Source organism: Sinocyclocheilus grahami, unplaced genomic scaffold (genome assembly GCF_001515645.1).
Source record: "Sinocyclocheilus grahami isolate Dianchi unplaced genomic scaffold, SAMN03320097.WGS_v1.1 scaffold570.1, whole genome shotgun sequence".
Classification (NCBI taxonomy): domain Eukaryota; kingdom Metazoa; phylum Chordata; class Actinopteri; order Cypriniformes; family Cyprinidae; genus Sinocyclocheilus; species Sinocyclocheilus grahami.
Window position 1 is genome coordinate 475,660 of NW_015505749.1, and position 18,788 is coordinate 494,447.

At 38.6% G+C, this 18,788-nt stretch overlaps 2 protein-coding genes across 2 annotated transcripts in view; both read right to left on the reverse strand.

Annotated features, from left to right (window-relative positions):
* prkar2aa (protein kinase, cAMP-dependent, regulatory, type II, alpha A) overlaps positions 1-4,047 on the reverse strand; it is a 48,810-nt gene extending 44,763 nt beyond the window's left edge. The window contains exon 1 of the mRNA XM_016239632.1: positions 2,528-4,047. Coding sequence (XP_016095118.1) covers positions 2,528-2,786 — 259 coding nt within the window. The 5' untranslated portion in view covers positions 2,787-4,047. The remainder of the gene's footprint in view (positions 1-2,527) is intronic.
* A 1,729-nt stretch (positions 4,048-5,776) lies between these two features.
* On the reverse strand, positions 5,777-17,478 carry LOC107556473 (monoglyceride lipase-like). The gene is made up of 7 exons (XM_016239600.1): positions 17,428-17,478; positions 16,001-16,166; positions 12,792-12,928; positions 10,942-11,052; positions 10,179-10,268; positions 9,546-9,761; positions 5,777-8,163 (listed from the first exon to the last, which is right to left on the reverse strand). The coding sequence occupies exons 1-7, from the start codon at positions 17,476-17,478 to the stop codon at positions 8,047-8,049; spliced, it is 888 nt and encodes a 295-aa protein (XP_016095086.1). The 3' UTR covers positions 5,777-8,046.
* Between the last annotated feature and the right edge of the window lie 1,310 nt (positions 17,479-18,788).

Below are 18,788 nucleotides of genomic sequence, written 5' to 3' on the forward strand. Positions count from 1 at the left end.
ATCCTGGCCGATCATGAGGAAAATCGGCCAATTCCGATCCCTGGCCGATGGGTGCATCTCTATTAAAAATAAAGATTTATTCATATTTATTAGCAGTAGTAGCATTGAGTCTTAAGACTGCTAAATAGTAATATATTCGGGCAGTTTTTTAATGTTAAACTAAACTTTTATTTTGACGAGTTGCTGTGAAGAACTTGCAGCTGCTGTGTATGTGATATGACAGTAGTTTTCTCAAATGAAACGGTAAAATGGTAATGAAGCTGGAGATGACATTCGTGTTCATATCATCATATAGTGAGACGGCAGAAGCTGAAAACACTGTGAGCGTCATCCGCACTTTAGTATGCGTGTAGTAAACAAAAAAGTGTGCCGCGCCATCCGCCATTCATTCATTGCGGAAATCATGGCACCTTATGCGTGATATCAAATGCTCCCGCAGATTTATAGTATTAATAGCATTTCACTTGAGCATTGTGAATCATGCGTATGGCCATGATAAGCGCTGAATGAATGACAGGATTTTTGTTGTAACATCGCGCAAAGTAAATAAGGGTGACATTTAGTGGAGAAGACTAATTATAAGATTCACGTTAATCAGATCTTGTTTTAAATGTGTGCTGAAATAAATACCGGAAAAGATCGATTCGCGGCTTTTGAGAATTGATATTGAATCGACGTCATTTTAAAAAATGATTAATCAAAAAATCTTTTTTTTTTTGCCCAGTCCTAATTGGATATGCTGACGGGCAAATTAACTGATTGACATGAGTGGTAGTAGTTATTTCTTTTTATTGCCATCTCAGCATCTAAGGCTATCTTCATAGCAAAAGCGGAGTTGGAATAATACAAGAGTTACAAACACAAAATAAAACCAAACAAACGCAAAAATACAGCAGATAAAATTATACAAGATTTGATGATTAAACAAATCTAAAATCTTTTCTGGTAAAATCTTACTAAACAAATCTTTGAGTGAGTGTACTTCATAAAAAATATGATTCATAAAAAATATTCATACATTTATTTTTTTTTTACTACATTAAAACCGAAAGAGTCCAATAAATTATGTTAAATGGAAAAAGGGGTCCTGCACAATGTGCATAAAGTTGGGTCTGATTCAAATGGGCTGTATGAATACGAATTTGAAAACATTCTCAGATATAGCACATCTGCCATCTTGGCACTGTCCCTTCATCCAGATGTTCACTGGCCAATGATGTACTAACAACTGTGAAAATAATCTTTGTGGGTGTTGTCAAATAACAACAACAACTTTCTTGGTAACTGCACTTGCACTAGAAAAAGAGCCACTCAGCTCAGATTTCCACCTTTTTTAATTTCTCAACTTTACGAATCCAACAGCTCCTATGGATATGAAACTGCTGTACACCTCAGAATCTCAGTGGATGCAGTGTTTCACTCAGCATTGTTTGCCTAATAGATGCATTTGTCTTCTTAAAATTGCATGTAAACGCTTTAGTCCAACCGAATCCTTTGAACATTTTATTTTAAATTGTGTCATGTATACTTGGACAAAGCAGCTTGAATATAACCGTGAATGTAAATGTACATACTGTTGCATATTCAGACATTCTAATACTGCTTTTTGCACACTATATAGTAGTGAAGTATGCATATTAGAACGTGAGAAGAGACTGATGTACCTGCTGGAATCTAAATCAGATTTAGCACACAGATAGGCACTAAAATCAGATTTAGCACACAGATAGGCACGGACTTCCCCATTCTATTTAGCAAAAGGTTGTGAAAAATTACCGAATTAAATATTAAAAACAATCAACGTAAACAAGCCATAATCCAGTCAGTCATAGGCAGGCATTGCATTTTGCGGCTTTGACGAAATATGATTAAGAGATTTGGGCAGGTGTTATAATCCCTGTATCCATTTCCGCACCTCTTTCCTAACTGTTCTCCACGGCCCAGAATTCTCTCAATGGACAGATTCACAACTGCTGACTTGAGAAAAGTCTGCCAGTGAAATCAGCTTGGTTTCCACAGCTGCTCGCTCTGCTCTACATGAAAGGAAAGAGGCGCTGCTTTGATGTGCGCGAGCGCACCTCTCTCCATTATGAAAAATCTGTTAGCATTCTCAATGGCCAGCCTGCATCCATTCATACAAGCAATTCATACAGCACGAATGGGCTAACATCGCCAACCCGATCACACACACATATCACAATCTGTCTCTATTCAAAAACCAAAGTGCATCAATATTAATGCAAATCCATTAAGCGTGCAGTCTAGCCCTTCTTAATTCTGCATGCATCGCGGGTAACTGGGGATGCCACTTGTCACTCTGTCAATCAAGCGCATGGATGAGAGCTCGAGCGAGTGTCATAGAAACAGCCTAGATGAGGCTATTCCTCACGTTACCCATCACAAGAGAAATCTGACACCCTTGTTAGACGTGCAAACACACTATCCACTAAAGCAAACGCAAACAGCAATATCATCTATCTCTTTTACAGGCGGTGTAATAAAGCGCATTTAATAAAGAGGCACTCACGCTCAAAATCTGAGTCATCGTCCTCGTCATCCTCGTCGCCGTTCGACTCGGTTTGCATCGGCTCGCCATCAAACATCACTCCCTTCCCCCCGGTTCTGGCGGCGGAGGCGGCCCCGGACCCGTCCTGGCTCCTGGTGTCCCGCAGGCGGGTGAAATACTGCACGGCAAACTCCACCAGGTCCGGCGGCCTCTGGCGCAGCACCTCCACGGTGTAGCCTTGAAGCAGCTCCGTCAGACCGACTGGAATCTCGATACTCATGTCTAAACAGTAGTAGGGGGTTTGTGCAGATATCTGACCCTGTTCTAAATGGCTCCTGTACTATGGTATAAAAATATAAATCAAGTCTTTCCCGTATCAGTGCATGCAGCGGGGTTGCAGCGCAAGAAATCTCGCGAGGGACTTAGTTAATTTTGGTAGCAAATGTCAGCTGAAACCAGCCCAACACATAAGATCCTTCGGTTTTAGTTTCCCAAGGTGGGAATTAATCAGGCCGAGTGGTAGATTATAAAGGCTGACAGCTGGGTTTCCTCCTGCTGCTCAACAGATCTCTTGGCAGGGATACTGTACTGTGCGTTGAACCAGCGACTTTAAATTAAAATCACTCTTCTATTGTGTCGTATGGTACAAAGAAAGCGATGTATATGAGTCAAAAAGTGCAGTTAATAAGATTAGAAGCTGCTTAAACCCAGGCTGAGAGTTAGCGATGCAGCTATCCGAGTTAGCAGACGAGGCCTTGCCTTTGCACAAAGCGTGTTTAGTTTCTATATGCGACGTTTTGTTGTCTAATACCTTAATAACGGATATGCACAAGAGAATAAGCCAGTCCCGTGAAAGAATAAACTTAATATAACGTTATGTAAATTCAGAGAACTGCTGATATGTTGTTGTATGACAGCTCCGTCTGTCTATATCACCAGCGCGCGGGTCCCGTCTCTCTTCTCAGCTTTTTCTTCTAGGATACCCTGTTTTGTTTGGTCGTTGTAAACACAGCTGGGGTTTTAGAGGAGTGTGGGTAAGTTAACGGGCTCTACCGGGGAGGTAACGTTAGCTGTGCCGTCGCCGGGGCTCGAGAAGGAGCGAGGCCGCGCCGGGGTGAGTGTGCAGGCGGCCCGGCGCTGACAGGAACACCGGGTGAACCGGACAGGAGGGCGATAGAACAGGCCTTCTGGTCTTCGGAAACAGGGGCAAGTGTCAGCTGCCACCGGAAAGCACGAAACGGCACCCACGGAGACGACGACACCGGCACTCGCGCGCCTCCAATCACGAAACTGCTACGAAAACCCTCGGTAAACTCCAACCTCTGAGAGCTGCAGATATTCGCGTCGCCTGTCGTTGTCAGAGACGCGGTCCGGAATGGATATGTGCCTGGACGTCGAGTAAAACAAATTTCGCCATGTATGAGCTAAAATATTCTAGTTTTTGTCCTGTGAGAACAGACCGTTGGTGCCTCCTCACGAGGCGCGCACTCTCTCCTTCTCCGCCGCGCGAGCCGCTGAGCCTCGGGGGCGCGGTCAGAGTTCGAGAGCGAGCCAGAACGTTCAAGTCCTGATGGACGTCGGAATTGACCAATCGCAGAGCAGCATGACACAGTAGCCCCGCCCCTTTAAAGAGAGTGTGCGAGATTTAGGAAGTGGGTGAAGGCGAGTTGATAGCTGAGGCTGTAGTAGGGGCTTCAGGGCCAAATTCTGACCTCAAGCAGAGCTGTACGTTGAGAAATATACGGAAACACTCTCCCAAAAATACAAGTGAAGGAGTACGTATGACAAAAGCCTCACGGTGGAGCTGTCTTACACGAAACCTCCATATGAGACTTATAGAGCCATGAATTCTATAAATGCGTTGTATATGCAACCGTAAAACGTAAATTATTAACTTTTATGAACAAAAAAGAAAGGTGATATTGATTTGAGCTGCTTTGAAAGCACAAAAGCAAGGCGTAGCCTATCTAACTGTCGATTGCTAGAAGGGCTCCAAGGAACAATGATCTCAGATGGACAACTCACGAAACACATTCACGCCAAAAGAAAAGGAGTTCCCTGTCAGTAAATATAGAGCAGTCGATCTATTCTCGGGTCTTCATTCAAGTCGCAGGTAAAGCCGTTGCCATGGCCACACAGAACCTACCTTTAAATCCTCCAGTCATTTTCCTCGAGGTACCCCTTGCGCCCCCTGCCGGGTAAAAAAAAAAGCTCATCTTGACATGAGGATTTCCTCTCATCTTAAAGGTATAGCTCACCCCAAAATGAAAATTGACATGTTGTTTCAAACCTTTATCCCCCCCCCCCCTTTCTTCTCTGAAACACAAAAGGAGAGATGTTAGTCTCAGTCACCATTCACTTTTATTGTATGGAGGAAAGGTGTAAGTGAATGGTGACTTTCCTTTTATAATATTTTTAATCATAATGCTCTTCATAATGATTAAAGGAATATTAAGGAAATATTAGGAAATAGTATTGTGTTAGGGCAGAACTCAAGTTCACAGAAAAGATGTATTTTTGTCATCCACAAAAATCGACACATTCTTTGCATGGTTATTCTTAGATGGTTATTGGTTATTCAATATTTTGTCAAATTTGGTCATGCTTTCAGGTACCAATAAAAATTAAGGACTTTCACTGTTCGCATTTTTATTTATTTTTTATTATTATACATATACTATACATATGTTATACATACACACATAATTTGAGTGAATGTGTCAGTTACCATAGGCCTCCCTGACAGTTTAAAAGACTCACACTAAAAGCACAAGCCTGTTGCCTTGGAGAAACTGGGACAGAGGTGCACCAAGGGAAACATGCCCACTGGAATAATAGATGCGTGACTTCAGTTTTCTAGAACAAATCAGAGTGTAATTTAGTTTTTTCACTATCTGGTTACTAAAAAAGATCTGTATAATGAATTTTCACTGGAGACCATATAAACTATTTTTCCGGGCACAAGTCATTCTGGCACTTATATCAAGACAAAACCACAAATCTCTGTAGCATTGGACAGGAGGGGTTTTTAGGGGATTTTTGCTGCTTAATCAGAACTCATGACCAAATGACCTAAGTCATGGCACATCACTGGGGTGGGATCATCTGTTAATATCCATGAGAAGTTAAAGGCACAAAATCACTCACCGACTCACTCAATAAAATAAAATAAAAAATTTAAATATTCAGTAGAGCAAAGCTAAGATCCATTGTGTTGGGATCAGTCTGAAGAATAAAACAATTCACAGAAACTACTTATTTACCATTTCAAATTTATTATTTTACAGACTTTACAATTCAGAGACTATTAACTGACCATACTGAAAATTATTTAAATCACATTATAGCTTTAATTTCTCTGTTTAATATATTACAGTATTTATGCAAGAATTCAGAACCCTTTTAATATTAATCGTGCCATTTACTAGGACAGTGCAACTGTAGGAGAGGATTTTAGATGCCATAGTAAAGGCAAGCAACTCAGATGGACAATTCTAATCCAAATGAATCATGCATTATTGCCCAATGTAAAGATAATGTCCTTGAGAATATTAACCTCTCCTCCAATCACAGTGCTCCTAGTACTTCCATCTTAGGAAGATTTTATAACAGTTACAGAAACAGTCAAAGTCACAGAGGATCATCACTTATAAATATTTAGTTATTCTACAAATTCTCATAAGAAGTGTTACATACATTTCATGTACAAGTGATCAATTTCAAATGATTGAGACAATATACTTAATAAAATGCTCTACGTGTGAAACAAACATCCAAACTATAGTTTCTCTCTACATAATCTCTTAACAAACATGCACACTATTCACAATCTTGTGCTGAACATTTCATTTCTGCTCACACCACAGATAGCAGTATTATTACTAACTGATCTAAATCAATAAATCAAAAAAAATTAAGCTAGAGAAAGTTTTTGCTTGTTGCTTCCATTAAAAATGTGCCACATTCAATAAAACCTTTATTGATCTACAGTCATTGATAAAATGCCTTTGAGGATTACAGACGAATCTCTGTAACAAAACCTTCCTTTGTCTGAATCAAAACAGTCGTGTTAAATGTTAAGCTGGTGTGAATGACTGACCTTTTACAATTTCATGTTGTTTTTGAGCTACAAACCCCATGAGCACCCTGAGGTCTACGATGATGTCAAAAGCTAATGTGAACATCTTATAATTTCAACAGTAACATATTTATTAATAATAAAGTAGTCAAAGTAACGAAATGCTTGTAAAAAATAAAGGAATAAGATATTACAATTCCAAAGCCCATAAGAAAGAATCAGCTGTAAATAGGTTTCATATGAAGTAAATCCAGCTGCAGAACAGCTACTTCCCCACTTACTCCAAGGAATGGAACAGTCTGAGGTGTTTGAAACAGTCAAACCACAAAAAGACATTTAGAACAGACTTTCAAACCTTTCCAATTCTCCTTATTGTGGGTATATATAGTGAATATATGGGAATCGGTGGGATCTCCTGCATAGATGTGTCTGTAGAGATCATCTAATTGATCTCTTCGAGTACAATGTTACATTTGCCCAGCAGACATTTTGCTCTCTGAATGTCTCAAAGCATTACCATATTCTCATTCTGTAGGTTCAATTTGTTTTTCTGCCAAGCCACAAGCGATATAAGGTTGAGTTGCCTTGGTAACTGCGCTCACAGCAGAATGCAGTACTGCTGTTGTCCAGCGGGGGCAGCACTGCATCTCTTATGAGCGAGCAGTGGACATCACAAAGCGCAAATTGCAGCTGTGTTCTATTACTGTGGCAAAACAAAAGAGAGCTCAGCACTGAGGGCAACCGGGTGCATTATATTCCTCATGATGATTGCTATGGTAATGCACAAGCCATGGCCCGCAGTGCTGATGCATTTGAAGTTTAACAGGGAATATAAACTCCCATAGAAACCTTACTGGCCATATTAAAGCTTATTTGGATCTCTAGGTCAAAAGTCATTTACTAATGACCTCTTATTACCCATCTATATATAAAGGTAAACACCACATTCGACCGCTCAAAGCACGTAGACGCTTCCGCCATCTTGGAATGGTGAAGTTTCATTGAGCAGCCTCTGGACATAAAAAAAGCTGAAATTTAAATTCCTAAAGAAACTGGATAAACTTTCACATGTAAGAATGTGTTGGTTTGTGTTTGTATTAACTCAGCATTACAGGTTTTTAAACTATAGTACCTTTTAAATGTCGGCTTTGTCTTGTTGTATTGTGTTAGTTTAGCAAAATCGTCTGCTGAAGTCTATTGCAGATATAGATATACATACATGTGTGTAACTAATGTTACAGACATACAGGCTTATGAATATGGTGGACGGCTTATGTATAGCAGCCCATAGAAACAGCTGCTACTAGCACATCTACCTAGACATATCTATGTTATCACCTAGGTAGATTAAAGTGAGGGTGGTTTTGTTGGCATGTAGTGCAATCAGACATCTCTTGGCCAGTAGAGATGAAAGATTCAGTCAAGGGGGTGCTTAGGCAAGTGTGCATGCAGTGATTGACAGCTAAGACCCATGAGGGGCGGGGAGTCTCTCCAGGATCCAGGTGCTCACCTCCTTTAAGACAGACTCAATTGTTTCAGGTAAGTCATGATGTAGGGCATGGTAGGCTTCTTCATATACCTGTTGGTTACAAAAACACATATAGATCTGTGGGTTAGGAAGGCATAAACTGTACAAAATTGTCATTTTTACTGGAAAAGACCACAGTAAATAGGATTCCTTACTTATATACAGGGAAAAACAGTAATATAGATGCAACCTTAGATTTAATGTAATTTTACAGTAAATGACTAATATATTTTGGAAGTAAAAAAAGGTGTTTGTCAATATAACACATTTTAGTAGCAGCATGGCCTTTCTAATTAAACAGAAAAAGGCTGTTGGATTTTCTATTTTATTTAATTAATTAATTTATTTTGTAATTTAAGGTTTTAAACTGCAGTTTGTTCCATAAATATGTTTACATTTTTTACTGTATTTTTACAGAATTATTCCAGCAACCACAGATGTGGTTTTTCCTGTAAAAATTACATGATTTTTTTTTTTACAGTGTGTACATGAATATTGGTGGAGGTCTATGATATGTGTTTTTATTCAGAGTACTGCATGAATGTGCATCTGGATCAGGTTATCCTGTGATATCCAAAACCTCTACTGGCACAACAACAGCTCAGATCATATTCACAAGTCAACCCTCGAGTTCTGCAGTTTAAAGGCATAGCTCACCCCAATTAGATTTAATGTAATTTTACAGTAAATGACTAATATATTTTGGAAGTAAAAAAAGGTGTTTGTCAATATAACACATTTTAGTAGCAGCATGGCCTTTCTAATTAAACAGAAAAAGGCTGTTGGATTTTCTATTTTATTTAATTAATTTATTTATTTTGTAATTTAAGGTTTTAAACTGCAGTTTGTTCCATAAATATGTTTAAATTTTTTACTGTATTTTTACAGAATTATTCCAGCAACCACAGATGTGGTTTTTCCTGTAAAAATTACATGATTCTTTTTTTTACAGTGTGTACATGAATATTGGTGGAGGTCTATGATATGTGTTTTTATTCAGAGTACTGCATGAATGTGCATCTGGATCAGGTTATCCTGTGATATCCAAAACCTCTACTGGCACAACAACAGCTCAGATCATATTCACAAGTCAACCCTCGAGTTCTGCAGTTTAAAGGCATAGCTCACCCCAAAATAAAAATTCTGTCATCATTTACTCACCCTCATATTTTTCCAAACCTGTATGACTTTCTTACTTCTGCAGAACACAGAAGAAGATGAAAATGTTTCAACAATTTTTGTTGATATACTGAAAGGCAACAGGGTCCAAACCAACTTTGGACCCCAATGACTTCTATTGCATGGACATGAAAAAACAAACACTGAAACATTTTTCGAAATATACTCTTTTGTGTTCTACAAAGGATGAGCAAATGATGAGAGAATGTTAATTTTTGCATTTTTTGGTCCATGTTTATGCACGTTTGATTCACCTTCAGTTTTTTATCAGTGCTCTTAGCCCCATTATACATTAGATGAGCACCTCTGATGTCACAAAGCTTGTCGGCGTTGCCATGGAGAATGAAGAAGGGCCATGTGATGTTGGGTAATTCTCTCTCGATACGAGCCGCAGCTTCCATCAGCTGCATTCCAAATGAGATGCGCAGCCCTCCATGATAATTTAGCTCATCTGTGTCATATGCCTCCACCTAATGGATAAATGGAGATTATGTAGGATTACAAACATGATCCTAATATAACAGTAACTCTTTGCTTAAGACTAGACTCAGTAAACAGAGTAAAATAAACCTGAACAATTACAATGAAATCTATTTGACTGTATAATGTTTATGTTTTGTATTATGACTGAATAAATGGAACCAGCTGTTTCTGTGGACGTAACAGTATTCCAGACCCAAGCTATGAAGAAAATCACATTCATATGTTATCACTACGTATATGCTTCAATCTGAAAGAGTAGGTTTACTGTTTCAACAGCAAACATTATAAACAACACTGCCAGATTGTCTACTTAGCCCTATTCAAACACTAACTGTCAATGTGAAATTTATGCACATATACATTGCCCTACTTCCACAGAAGACCTTTGACATAGATTCCTGTACCTGTTTGGGATCCCGTGAGACCCATTTTGACTCGATCGAACCAAGAGAGAGTTTGGGAGTCAAGCGGTTTAGAATTTTTGCCATGAAAACCTGCAAAGAACCCAAAAACCCACAGATACTGACAATTTACTACAGAGAACTGAACATTTTTGTCACACCAAATTTGGGTGTGAATTTACATATTTACACATTTACATATTTTAAAAACTTAATAGAAACATTCTCAAATTTACAAATTAAGCAGATAACGAAAATGTTCACATATTGAATAAACAGACAATGGCCCTGGACTTAATCCACACCGAAAATGTATGAATGTTATTGCTTTAGATAAAATACTGATCCAAAAATGGCATTATGCATTATTTTAAAAAAGCAAAATAATTCACAAAAATCTGTGTTTTTGAAATGATTAAACAATAGATACTATAAATACTTCCAAATTAACACAAAGGCTATTTGGATACTTTCTGGTTGTTAAATTCAATTGGAACATGTTCATAGTTGACATATGATGAGAGGCAGAGATTGACTGAATAGAGAAATCACTGCTGCCTGCCACACCGCTGAGAGCTCCACTGCTGTTATTTGACAGCTGACATTTGAAAGCTATTGTTATTTGATTGCATTTAACAGTCTGACTGCAGGGGGCAGCAGATCTAATTTACAGCCTCATGTTTCAGTTGTGGTGGATATTAAATGCAAACAACTGGGGAGAAAGAAGAATTGACTGTCACTATAGCGTGTTCATTGACTTTTTTACCTTGAAGGGTGTAGCAGATTCAGCGTTCATTTGAACCATGGGGCCTATGAGAACCACACCTGCAAAATCCTGCGGCCTCTCACAGGTGGTCAGAATGGAAATGGCCCCTCCCTGTAGTAAAACAAACAGACCCAGTCATGTTATTGAAAACAGCAATATATAGTAGTTGCAGAGGACTTAGGAATTCCTCGCATATACAGTACATGTATATTCCACAGTTTAAAAAAAATTCCATTACTGGTTATTTTCTTTTAACACAAGGGTTTTCAAACTAGGGTCCAAGAATATATTTTATGATATTATAGTTTAATTCTGCTTTGTAAAAACAAATCATAAATTATTAGATTAATTGTGATTATTTTATTTTCATCTGTAAACATGTGATAGGAAAGCAAATGTTTACTCAGCCAGTAGCTTCAGTTCCTCAGGTCTCGGGAAATGAAAAGTACAAGGACACACAGTCCCACGACTGGAGGTAACAAGACACACCTAATTGCACATTTCTTTTCAGGAAGCATGTTTAAAATCATTTCATTTTCCATATTTCTAATTAAAGACTGATTATATAAGGACCAAACAGCCTGGTATTACATAAGATACTAGATTAGAGAGTAAATGAGGGGGAAAACTAAATTCAAGTTGAGGAAAAGGAAGAGAGATGGAGAGCAGCAGAAACACGATTTATTATTTAGAGTTAGAATCTGCACTGAAGGAACCGGAGAGAGGTGCATTATGGGTACTAACTTTAGATGAAGGCTTTCTTTACCAGGACACTCATGCAGTGAGGTATTTATACTATATAACTATCCCAGAAATATTATGATTTTGTGATGGTGATGTTCCACAGAAATACAGTGTAGATACGTACATCCAGAAACATTTCTAGTCTATAGGGCTCATGAAGCTTCTTGAGTATGCAGCTGGTCTGTTTTATTAATAGGAACTATTGAGCAAAAACAAAGGTAAAGAGCTTCCAGCTGGATTTTGTGTTCACTTTCAGTCATGCACAGTTTGGGTTTAACACAAACTGAACATGGGAAATGCAACAAAAGCAAAATCAAACGGTCTTCCTGTGGCCTCCACCCCATGAGTCACAGACAGTTCAAAATAGTTTACTTGATCTTTTTCAACAGTTGTAGTTGGCTTTGAATAGTTTTTAAACAGAGAGTTAAATGTTAGCATAGAAATTTCCCCTCCAAAAATATTTACATCTTTTTTGTGACATGTCTGCTTCTCAGAAAAGATTTTAATATAAATCTAGGAAACATGTAAATATGAATGAGACATTTGCGCACCTGTTAGTGTCTGCCAAAATCGGCGCTGCATGAAAGCATGAATACAATACAATACAAATCAATATGTAAAATAAAATATTAAAATGCCCCAAAATTCCGATAACATGCCTAACTATGAAAAAAGTTCATGCAGGCTAGGGAAACACAAGTGTGGTCTACTCTCTTACATTAATATATATTCACTCTCACTCACAGCCATAGCTTTTACAATGAAAATGTAGAGTTATTTGTCTATAACGATAACAATACTATACATTTATAATAATCATTTTAATTCTATGAGAATAGTGGAGCCCACACCATAACTTTCAGAATGATTTTTCAGTCTGATGAAAAATAAAAACACTGGCAGCCAATCAGAAACTGCAGCATGTGCTTTTAATAAACAGAACATTATCACTGGTGTGGACACTAATATAGTTCCACTACAAATATAGCTATTTTTACAGTTATTGTTCTAGGTGTGAACACAAAGAACAGAAAGGTCTATAGAAAGCATGTGACCTCTGTTCGCTTATGAAAAACATGGGGAACTGGTTCCAAACTATGTCCTACCATTGAGTGTCCAATGATGAAGACTGGCAGCTTGGGGTACCGGCCCTTCATGATGTCAATGTGCTGGAGGACGTCTCTGACGTAAATCTGGAAGTTTTTGATATCCATTCTCTCACCTTCACTCTTGCCATGACCAACTGAGACAGTAAGAGAAAGAGAATTAAGCATGTAAGTGTGACTCTAATACCTTCTGTAATTGATCTAAAGGTATCATGCTAATTGGGAATCTGTATGCTATGCTTGTTCATAAGCTGACCAAAACAGACATTTATGGTCATTGTAATATAGTTTAAATGACATATTATAATGTGATGTGGTAGGAATTGTAATCAGGCACTAAAAAGAGTACCCATTAAAAGTTCTTTGCACCAATGGGATTGCCTGAAATCCTAATAGGCGACCTGATTTCTCATGACAACTAGTGCAAGACACTTGGTCAAAAGGTTTTCAGTATGCATTGGAAACGGCACGTGCGATAACCGTTGACAGAAGTGAAAGTCATTCGGTCCTGGTATATTTATACCGGTATTATTCAGAACCGTTTCTTAGTTTCCAACACATGAGAAATACACACATCCTACTAACAGTCTCCCACCAGAATAACAAGATATGCTCATTAGCAGCATACACACTAAAACCCAGAAAAAATAAGGCAGAAAGAGAGGAAGGAGAAGGAGAGAGAGAGGGAGAGAAAGAATGGGAATAGCTTTATTAGGTCCAAACTTGTGCAGATTTGTTATGACCTCAATGCAGCCTCTAATCAGTAACAGAAAGAGTCTTTGTAAATGTATAATGGACTCACATGGTCTCAGAGGACTGAGAGTGGGCATCTTAACTTCTATTTGGAGAATCTGCTATTCTTTCTATCCATTCCTCTGTCATACTCAGAAATGTATTTACTAAAAATAAAGCCTCTTAGTCTCAATCTATGAGCTGGTAACTTTGTGTAAGATAAAATGTAAGTGTTCGTGGTTATGATCATCCTTAGATCAAAATGTTTTTGTCCCTGGGAATTTTGCTTTCTGCTTTTGCTCTTGAACCCTGGGAATGCAGTTTGCGAGGCAGACAGAGAGATTACTGTGTGTGTTTGCTAGAGTGTGTGTGTGTGCACATCTTTGGAATTCCAAAATAGATCTAAAGTAGTTCAACTACAAAGTAACAATTATCAAGGGCAGAGCAGAGATAAACAGATAATTAAATTAAGTGTGCCTGTACAGTTTTGGCTATACTTGTATATACTTGGGCCAAATGTGTGTGTAATTTGGCACTGCTCTAACAGGTGTTTAAATATCCATGTTTGGTAGAGGAATTTTTCTCCAAATGCCATTAGACAGAAGAGGGGGCTTTCGACTCATGGAAACCAAGACATTCCCTTCAGCATTTACTGCATAGAAACTGAGTGGGCCCCTTTCTCATTCACTTTAACCAGATGAGTAATTCAGGATGGTATAGTCATTTAACAAGATAGTGTTTATAAGAAACTGGATTATAAAAAACATTGTGAGTGAAAGCAGGCACTGTCTGTAAGATATAAATTCTCTATAAAGTGAACCTATTACGGTATTATTAATAAGTCGGTTAATTTGCACGGCATGTGATGTCAACAGGGCGGCACCCATGAGGAGCCGACCGGCTCCATGTAAAATAAAACAGCTTTCTAGAAGATTGTTATGTCTGGAGTCTTCATTTCACATCTGTTTGCATCAATAAAATGTTGTTTCTCCAAAGTATTGTTCATTTTTTCAGTGCTTCCAGCATAATGTGTCAGCGGTATACAGCCTGTCCAGTGTGAATTATGAACAAAAAGACTCATCATGCATCCAAATATACTATACAGTAGGATGAAAAACAGTAGGCCTACATTAAAAGAGTATGTCACAAGTAGGCTATGTCCCAATTATTCATAAAAAATTAGGCAAAAAGTGCCTGGATGACCTACTAACTCTGAAAAGATCCCAAAAATGGACACTGTACTATCCCATGAGGCCACAGGAGAGAATACAGATACAGCTTTAGCAGCTGGAGTTATCAGTTTGAATCCTTCATTGAATTCACTTAATCATTTCATCTACCCATTACAAGACAAGTTATCATTACTTTCAGTGTTTGTCAAGTTTATTGTTCATGAAATTTAACTTAGAAACCTTAGGCTACTCACTTGTTCATATGACAACATAGGTAAATATGCATTTGAAACAGCATTTTTGTGAAAGTACAGATACTGTTGGTCAAATATTACTCCATTACAAGTAAAAGTTGTAAAGACAACGTACAATTGTGCAACGTACAATACATTACACCTACTGAATACACTGACTAGCTTGTAGTATCTTTGGAATAAAGAGCTTTTAGAATTTTAAAAACCTATGGGGGGAAAAACACATAAATAAATATAAATAAGGCTAATAATAGACTGTTCCTATTATTGAATTTTTGTAAATAAATATCACATTTGCAACTGGTCAGTGTTCAAAAAATGCTGGGAAATCACTTCATGTAGCCCTACAAGAGTGATTACTGATAAAATGTCTGAAAAAAAGAAAATCAAGTTTTAGAGATGAAAAAAATCACCCACCGACTTTCAAAGCTGCTATATAATAACGACTTTCTACTTCGAGGACATTGATAGAAATGTAGTGGAGTGAAAAGTACAATATTTGTCTTTCAAATGAAGTGAAGTTAAAGTTATAAGTTCCCAGAAAAAATAATACTCAAGTAAAGTACCGATTCTCAAAAAGTGTACTTAAGTACATTACTCAAGTAAATGTACTTAGTTACTGTCCGCCTCTGCATATATATATATATATTCCTAACTGCACCTTTAAATACAGAGGATTTTACAAGAAACTTCCCTCGTCTATTTCCTCACTCACCAGTTTAGACATCATGTGATGGGCCAGCAGTTTGCAAAAGTGATAAAAGAGTACCTCGCGGAAAACCGCAGATCAACCCACTGTTAACGTTTACTGCAATATGAACCTTCCCTGTTATAGTCTGTTTGTAGTTTTGAATGCGTGTCGCGTTTTAAAGTAACCGTTGAGGTGCTGGAAAGTGAAGGGCAGGCTCTTGAAAGTGGGCTAAAAGCTCCGTGAGGAAACATCCGTAAACGCTTATCAGCCTCTCGTCCTGCTCTACCGGAGTATATTGTTTTATCCCAAGAGGCCTGACCTAATCTGTATCTGTTTTGCATATGAATGTCTCGCACTTACTTCGGAGGACTGTCGGGCTCCCAGTAACGGCAGAACAAGTGCAGTCCGTCGGCGTTGACGATGTGCGGCAGGTCGGTGTATGGAACACCTTGCGGTGACCGACGATTCCCCTCAGGTTCCGGCATGTCCCCGACGAGGGCTGAGTCTGAAATAAACAGACGGAGCGCTGTCAGAAGCTCGCTGCTGTACCAGTATGAAACAGCAGCGACCAACAAGCAAGTGGCTAGCATATGCATTCCGGGAATTTCATTCATCTGGTGCAGGCAGCGACCGGCAGAATGTTTTCAATGACAGTCGCTTAGGTCAGGAGCACCGGAGCGATAACACGGACTGTACTGACCCCTCAGCAGCATTTACACAAGCACGCGCGCGCTTTCAAATGGACCGACGATTCAAAAAGAGTCTATTGTCATCGCATTGAGCAGTTTCCTGTAGACAGAAACAAAAACAGCGCGTGCACTGCGTGACTGTTTGTGACTGATAGCATGCCAAGAGGGAGACAGCGAGAGATGTTTCCAATGCATTGACCTGCCAATTAATTTCAGCCCAGTCTATTTATTTGGGTCGATAGAGAATCGAGGCCAGCACAGACTGATTTATTTTAGACTTTCACAGCCACAGTTAAGCGATCCATTCTCTCAACCCGGAAAAACACTGAATGACAGGACACACGTTTGTTTTCATGCATTACATGAACGCGGCTAGTTCTCGACCAATACTGTTTTTTACGACAGATACAGAGTATTATGTTTGCATAACCAATATGCAGAAGTGATTATTAATTTTACACAATAATAACTAAAAATGATTACACTATAGCAATAATAAAATGATGTTAATTTTGAATACTTTATTAATAATAAATAAATAGACTAATAAATAATAAAATGCACACAACGTCGTTTTGTCATCTAAATGGCCATTTTTTAAATTTCACAGTCTATTTGTTTTTCTAACTACTAAGTTCAAAATTAAAGTCAACAGTCTATTAATGATATTTAAAAATGATTATTAATGGCATTTTATTTATGCAACGAGAATGTTTTTTTTTTTATTTCTTTTCATATCTATGTCTAACTTATTCTTAAAAATGCTATGCATTTTTCAGCTGACTGTCAGCAGGGGCGGACTTAGTGATTTGTGGGCCCTAAGCAAATTCCAGGTATGGGGCCCTAACAGAATATGTGCTCTTTTACGCCTAACCCTTATTTTGCCCTCTCGCTCTCATAGTTTAGTTTATCCCCTCACAACTAATAATAAGTCAACCTGATGCTGTTATAAAGTCATATCAGCCTATCTTATTTGTTTTGTGTTTTTTTTGGATCACAAAAGAACCCCCCCCCCCCACACACACACACACACACACAAATTTTTTTTTTCACTTGTCCATTTAATAAATTGTAAACTTTTTCATTCTTTTTACTAACATAAAAGTATCCCATGCAACTCATTTCATATTCCAAGTGTTCTGACGGCATACGGTAGGGTTTGCCGAGAAACAAATCAAAATGTAATCTAAGTTATCCTATTATTAAGCGAAAATCTCCAGTCATTGCATTCGTGGATTTATAAGAATGCGTGTCAGTTCGCGCCGGCGCGCCTAACAAAAGCACACAAGCCAGCGAGTCATTTTTAAACATCAAGACAAATACAATTATGACTTGAAACGCAATAACTTCTTTGCTGAGGTGAATATCCCTGAGACAGTCAGACATATTATACAGCCTAGAATGCGCGAAAAGAGCGCTCCCTCATATAATCACTAAAAGTTATCACTCACTTCAGTTCATTGCGATCTCACGACGTTCCGTTAAAAAGCTCTCTACACGGCACAATGAATCTCTTATTTACATCGTACACTTTGTTATAATGAGAGGATTCCCGAGCTTGCAGAACTCAGCACTTGACAAAAACTTGGCATTTTGAGCGGTGAGTGGATTCTAACTTAAACATTTCGGGTCATTGCGTTCAAGAAATTAAACGATATGTCTGTGATCGGCTACATTGCCCAACGCTGCCAATATGTTTCGCCAATAGGCCTATCAGATGGGGCCCCTGATTCCCCGGGGCCCTATAAGCGGCCGCTTACGTCGCTTATTGGTTAAGTCCCCCCCTGACTGTCAGTAGGCTCTCCCTAAAAAAATGTAATCAAACCGATTGTCCTCTATGATCGTTATGTCTACTTTTTAAGTGCCCAGTTATTTCTAGTTTTGATTATATTTGTATGCATAACAAAGATAAATGGTCATACCGTAAAGCTTGGAGATCTATTTAATGATATAAAACAAATATGTTTTCTATCCCTAAAATGTAAACACGCAGTTCTTTACGGAATGTGAATTCCCGTGACTCGGGGCGCGTGTCTGGCTTAGATTATGTCTGTAGCCTATTAAATAGTGCTTCGCAAAGGTAACTCCCCAATATATACAAAATCATATTTACTACATATTAAACAACAATAAATCCAACCAACCACCTACCTGAATCTGCTACAGACTGAATAGTGGAGACAGAAATCAAGTCAAATTTTGGAGTCAGTGGTCCGGTATTGGAGCCGGTCGCTGACAGCGGCGCTCAGCCTGCTGCTGTTTCCCGCAATGGGCTCAACTCTGATCCGCTCACGCACAGATGCTGAGCGGCCGCCTGATGGGTGGAGAAAGAATGAAAGGGGAGCTGTGTGAGAAACCGCAAAACACACACATGCACACACGCACACACGAAACTCTCTCTCTCTCTCTTGGTTCTTTCACATTCGTTACAGCTGAATGAGATTGATTAAACTCATTCA

What these genes read in the sequence shown, in the direction of transcription:
- LOC107556473 (XM_016239600.1), bottom strand. Translation starts at nt 17,478, where the DNA reads ATGCCGTCAGAACACTTGGAATATGAAATGAGTTGCATGGGATACTTT. An exon ending in TCATCATTGGACACTCAATG is followed by an intron (nt 11,053 to 12,791) that starts GTAGGACATAGT and finishes GTTTTACTACAG; the next exon opens with GGAGGGGCCATTTCCATTCT. An exon ending in TCTCACGGGATCCCAAACAG is followed by an intron (nt 9,762 to 10,178) that starts GTACAGGAATCT and finishes TTTATCCATTAG; the next exon opens with GTGGAGGCATATGACACAGA.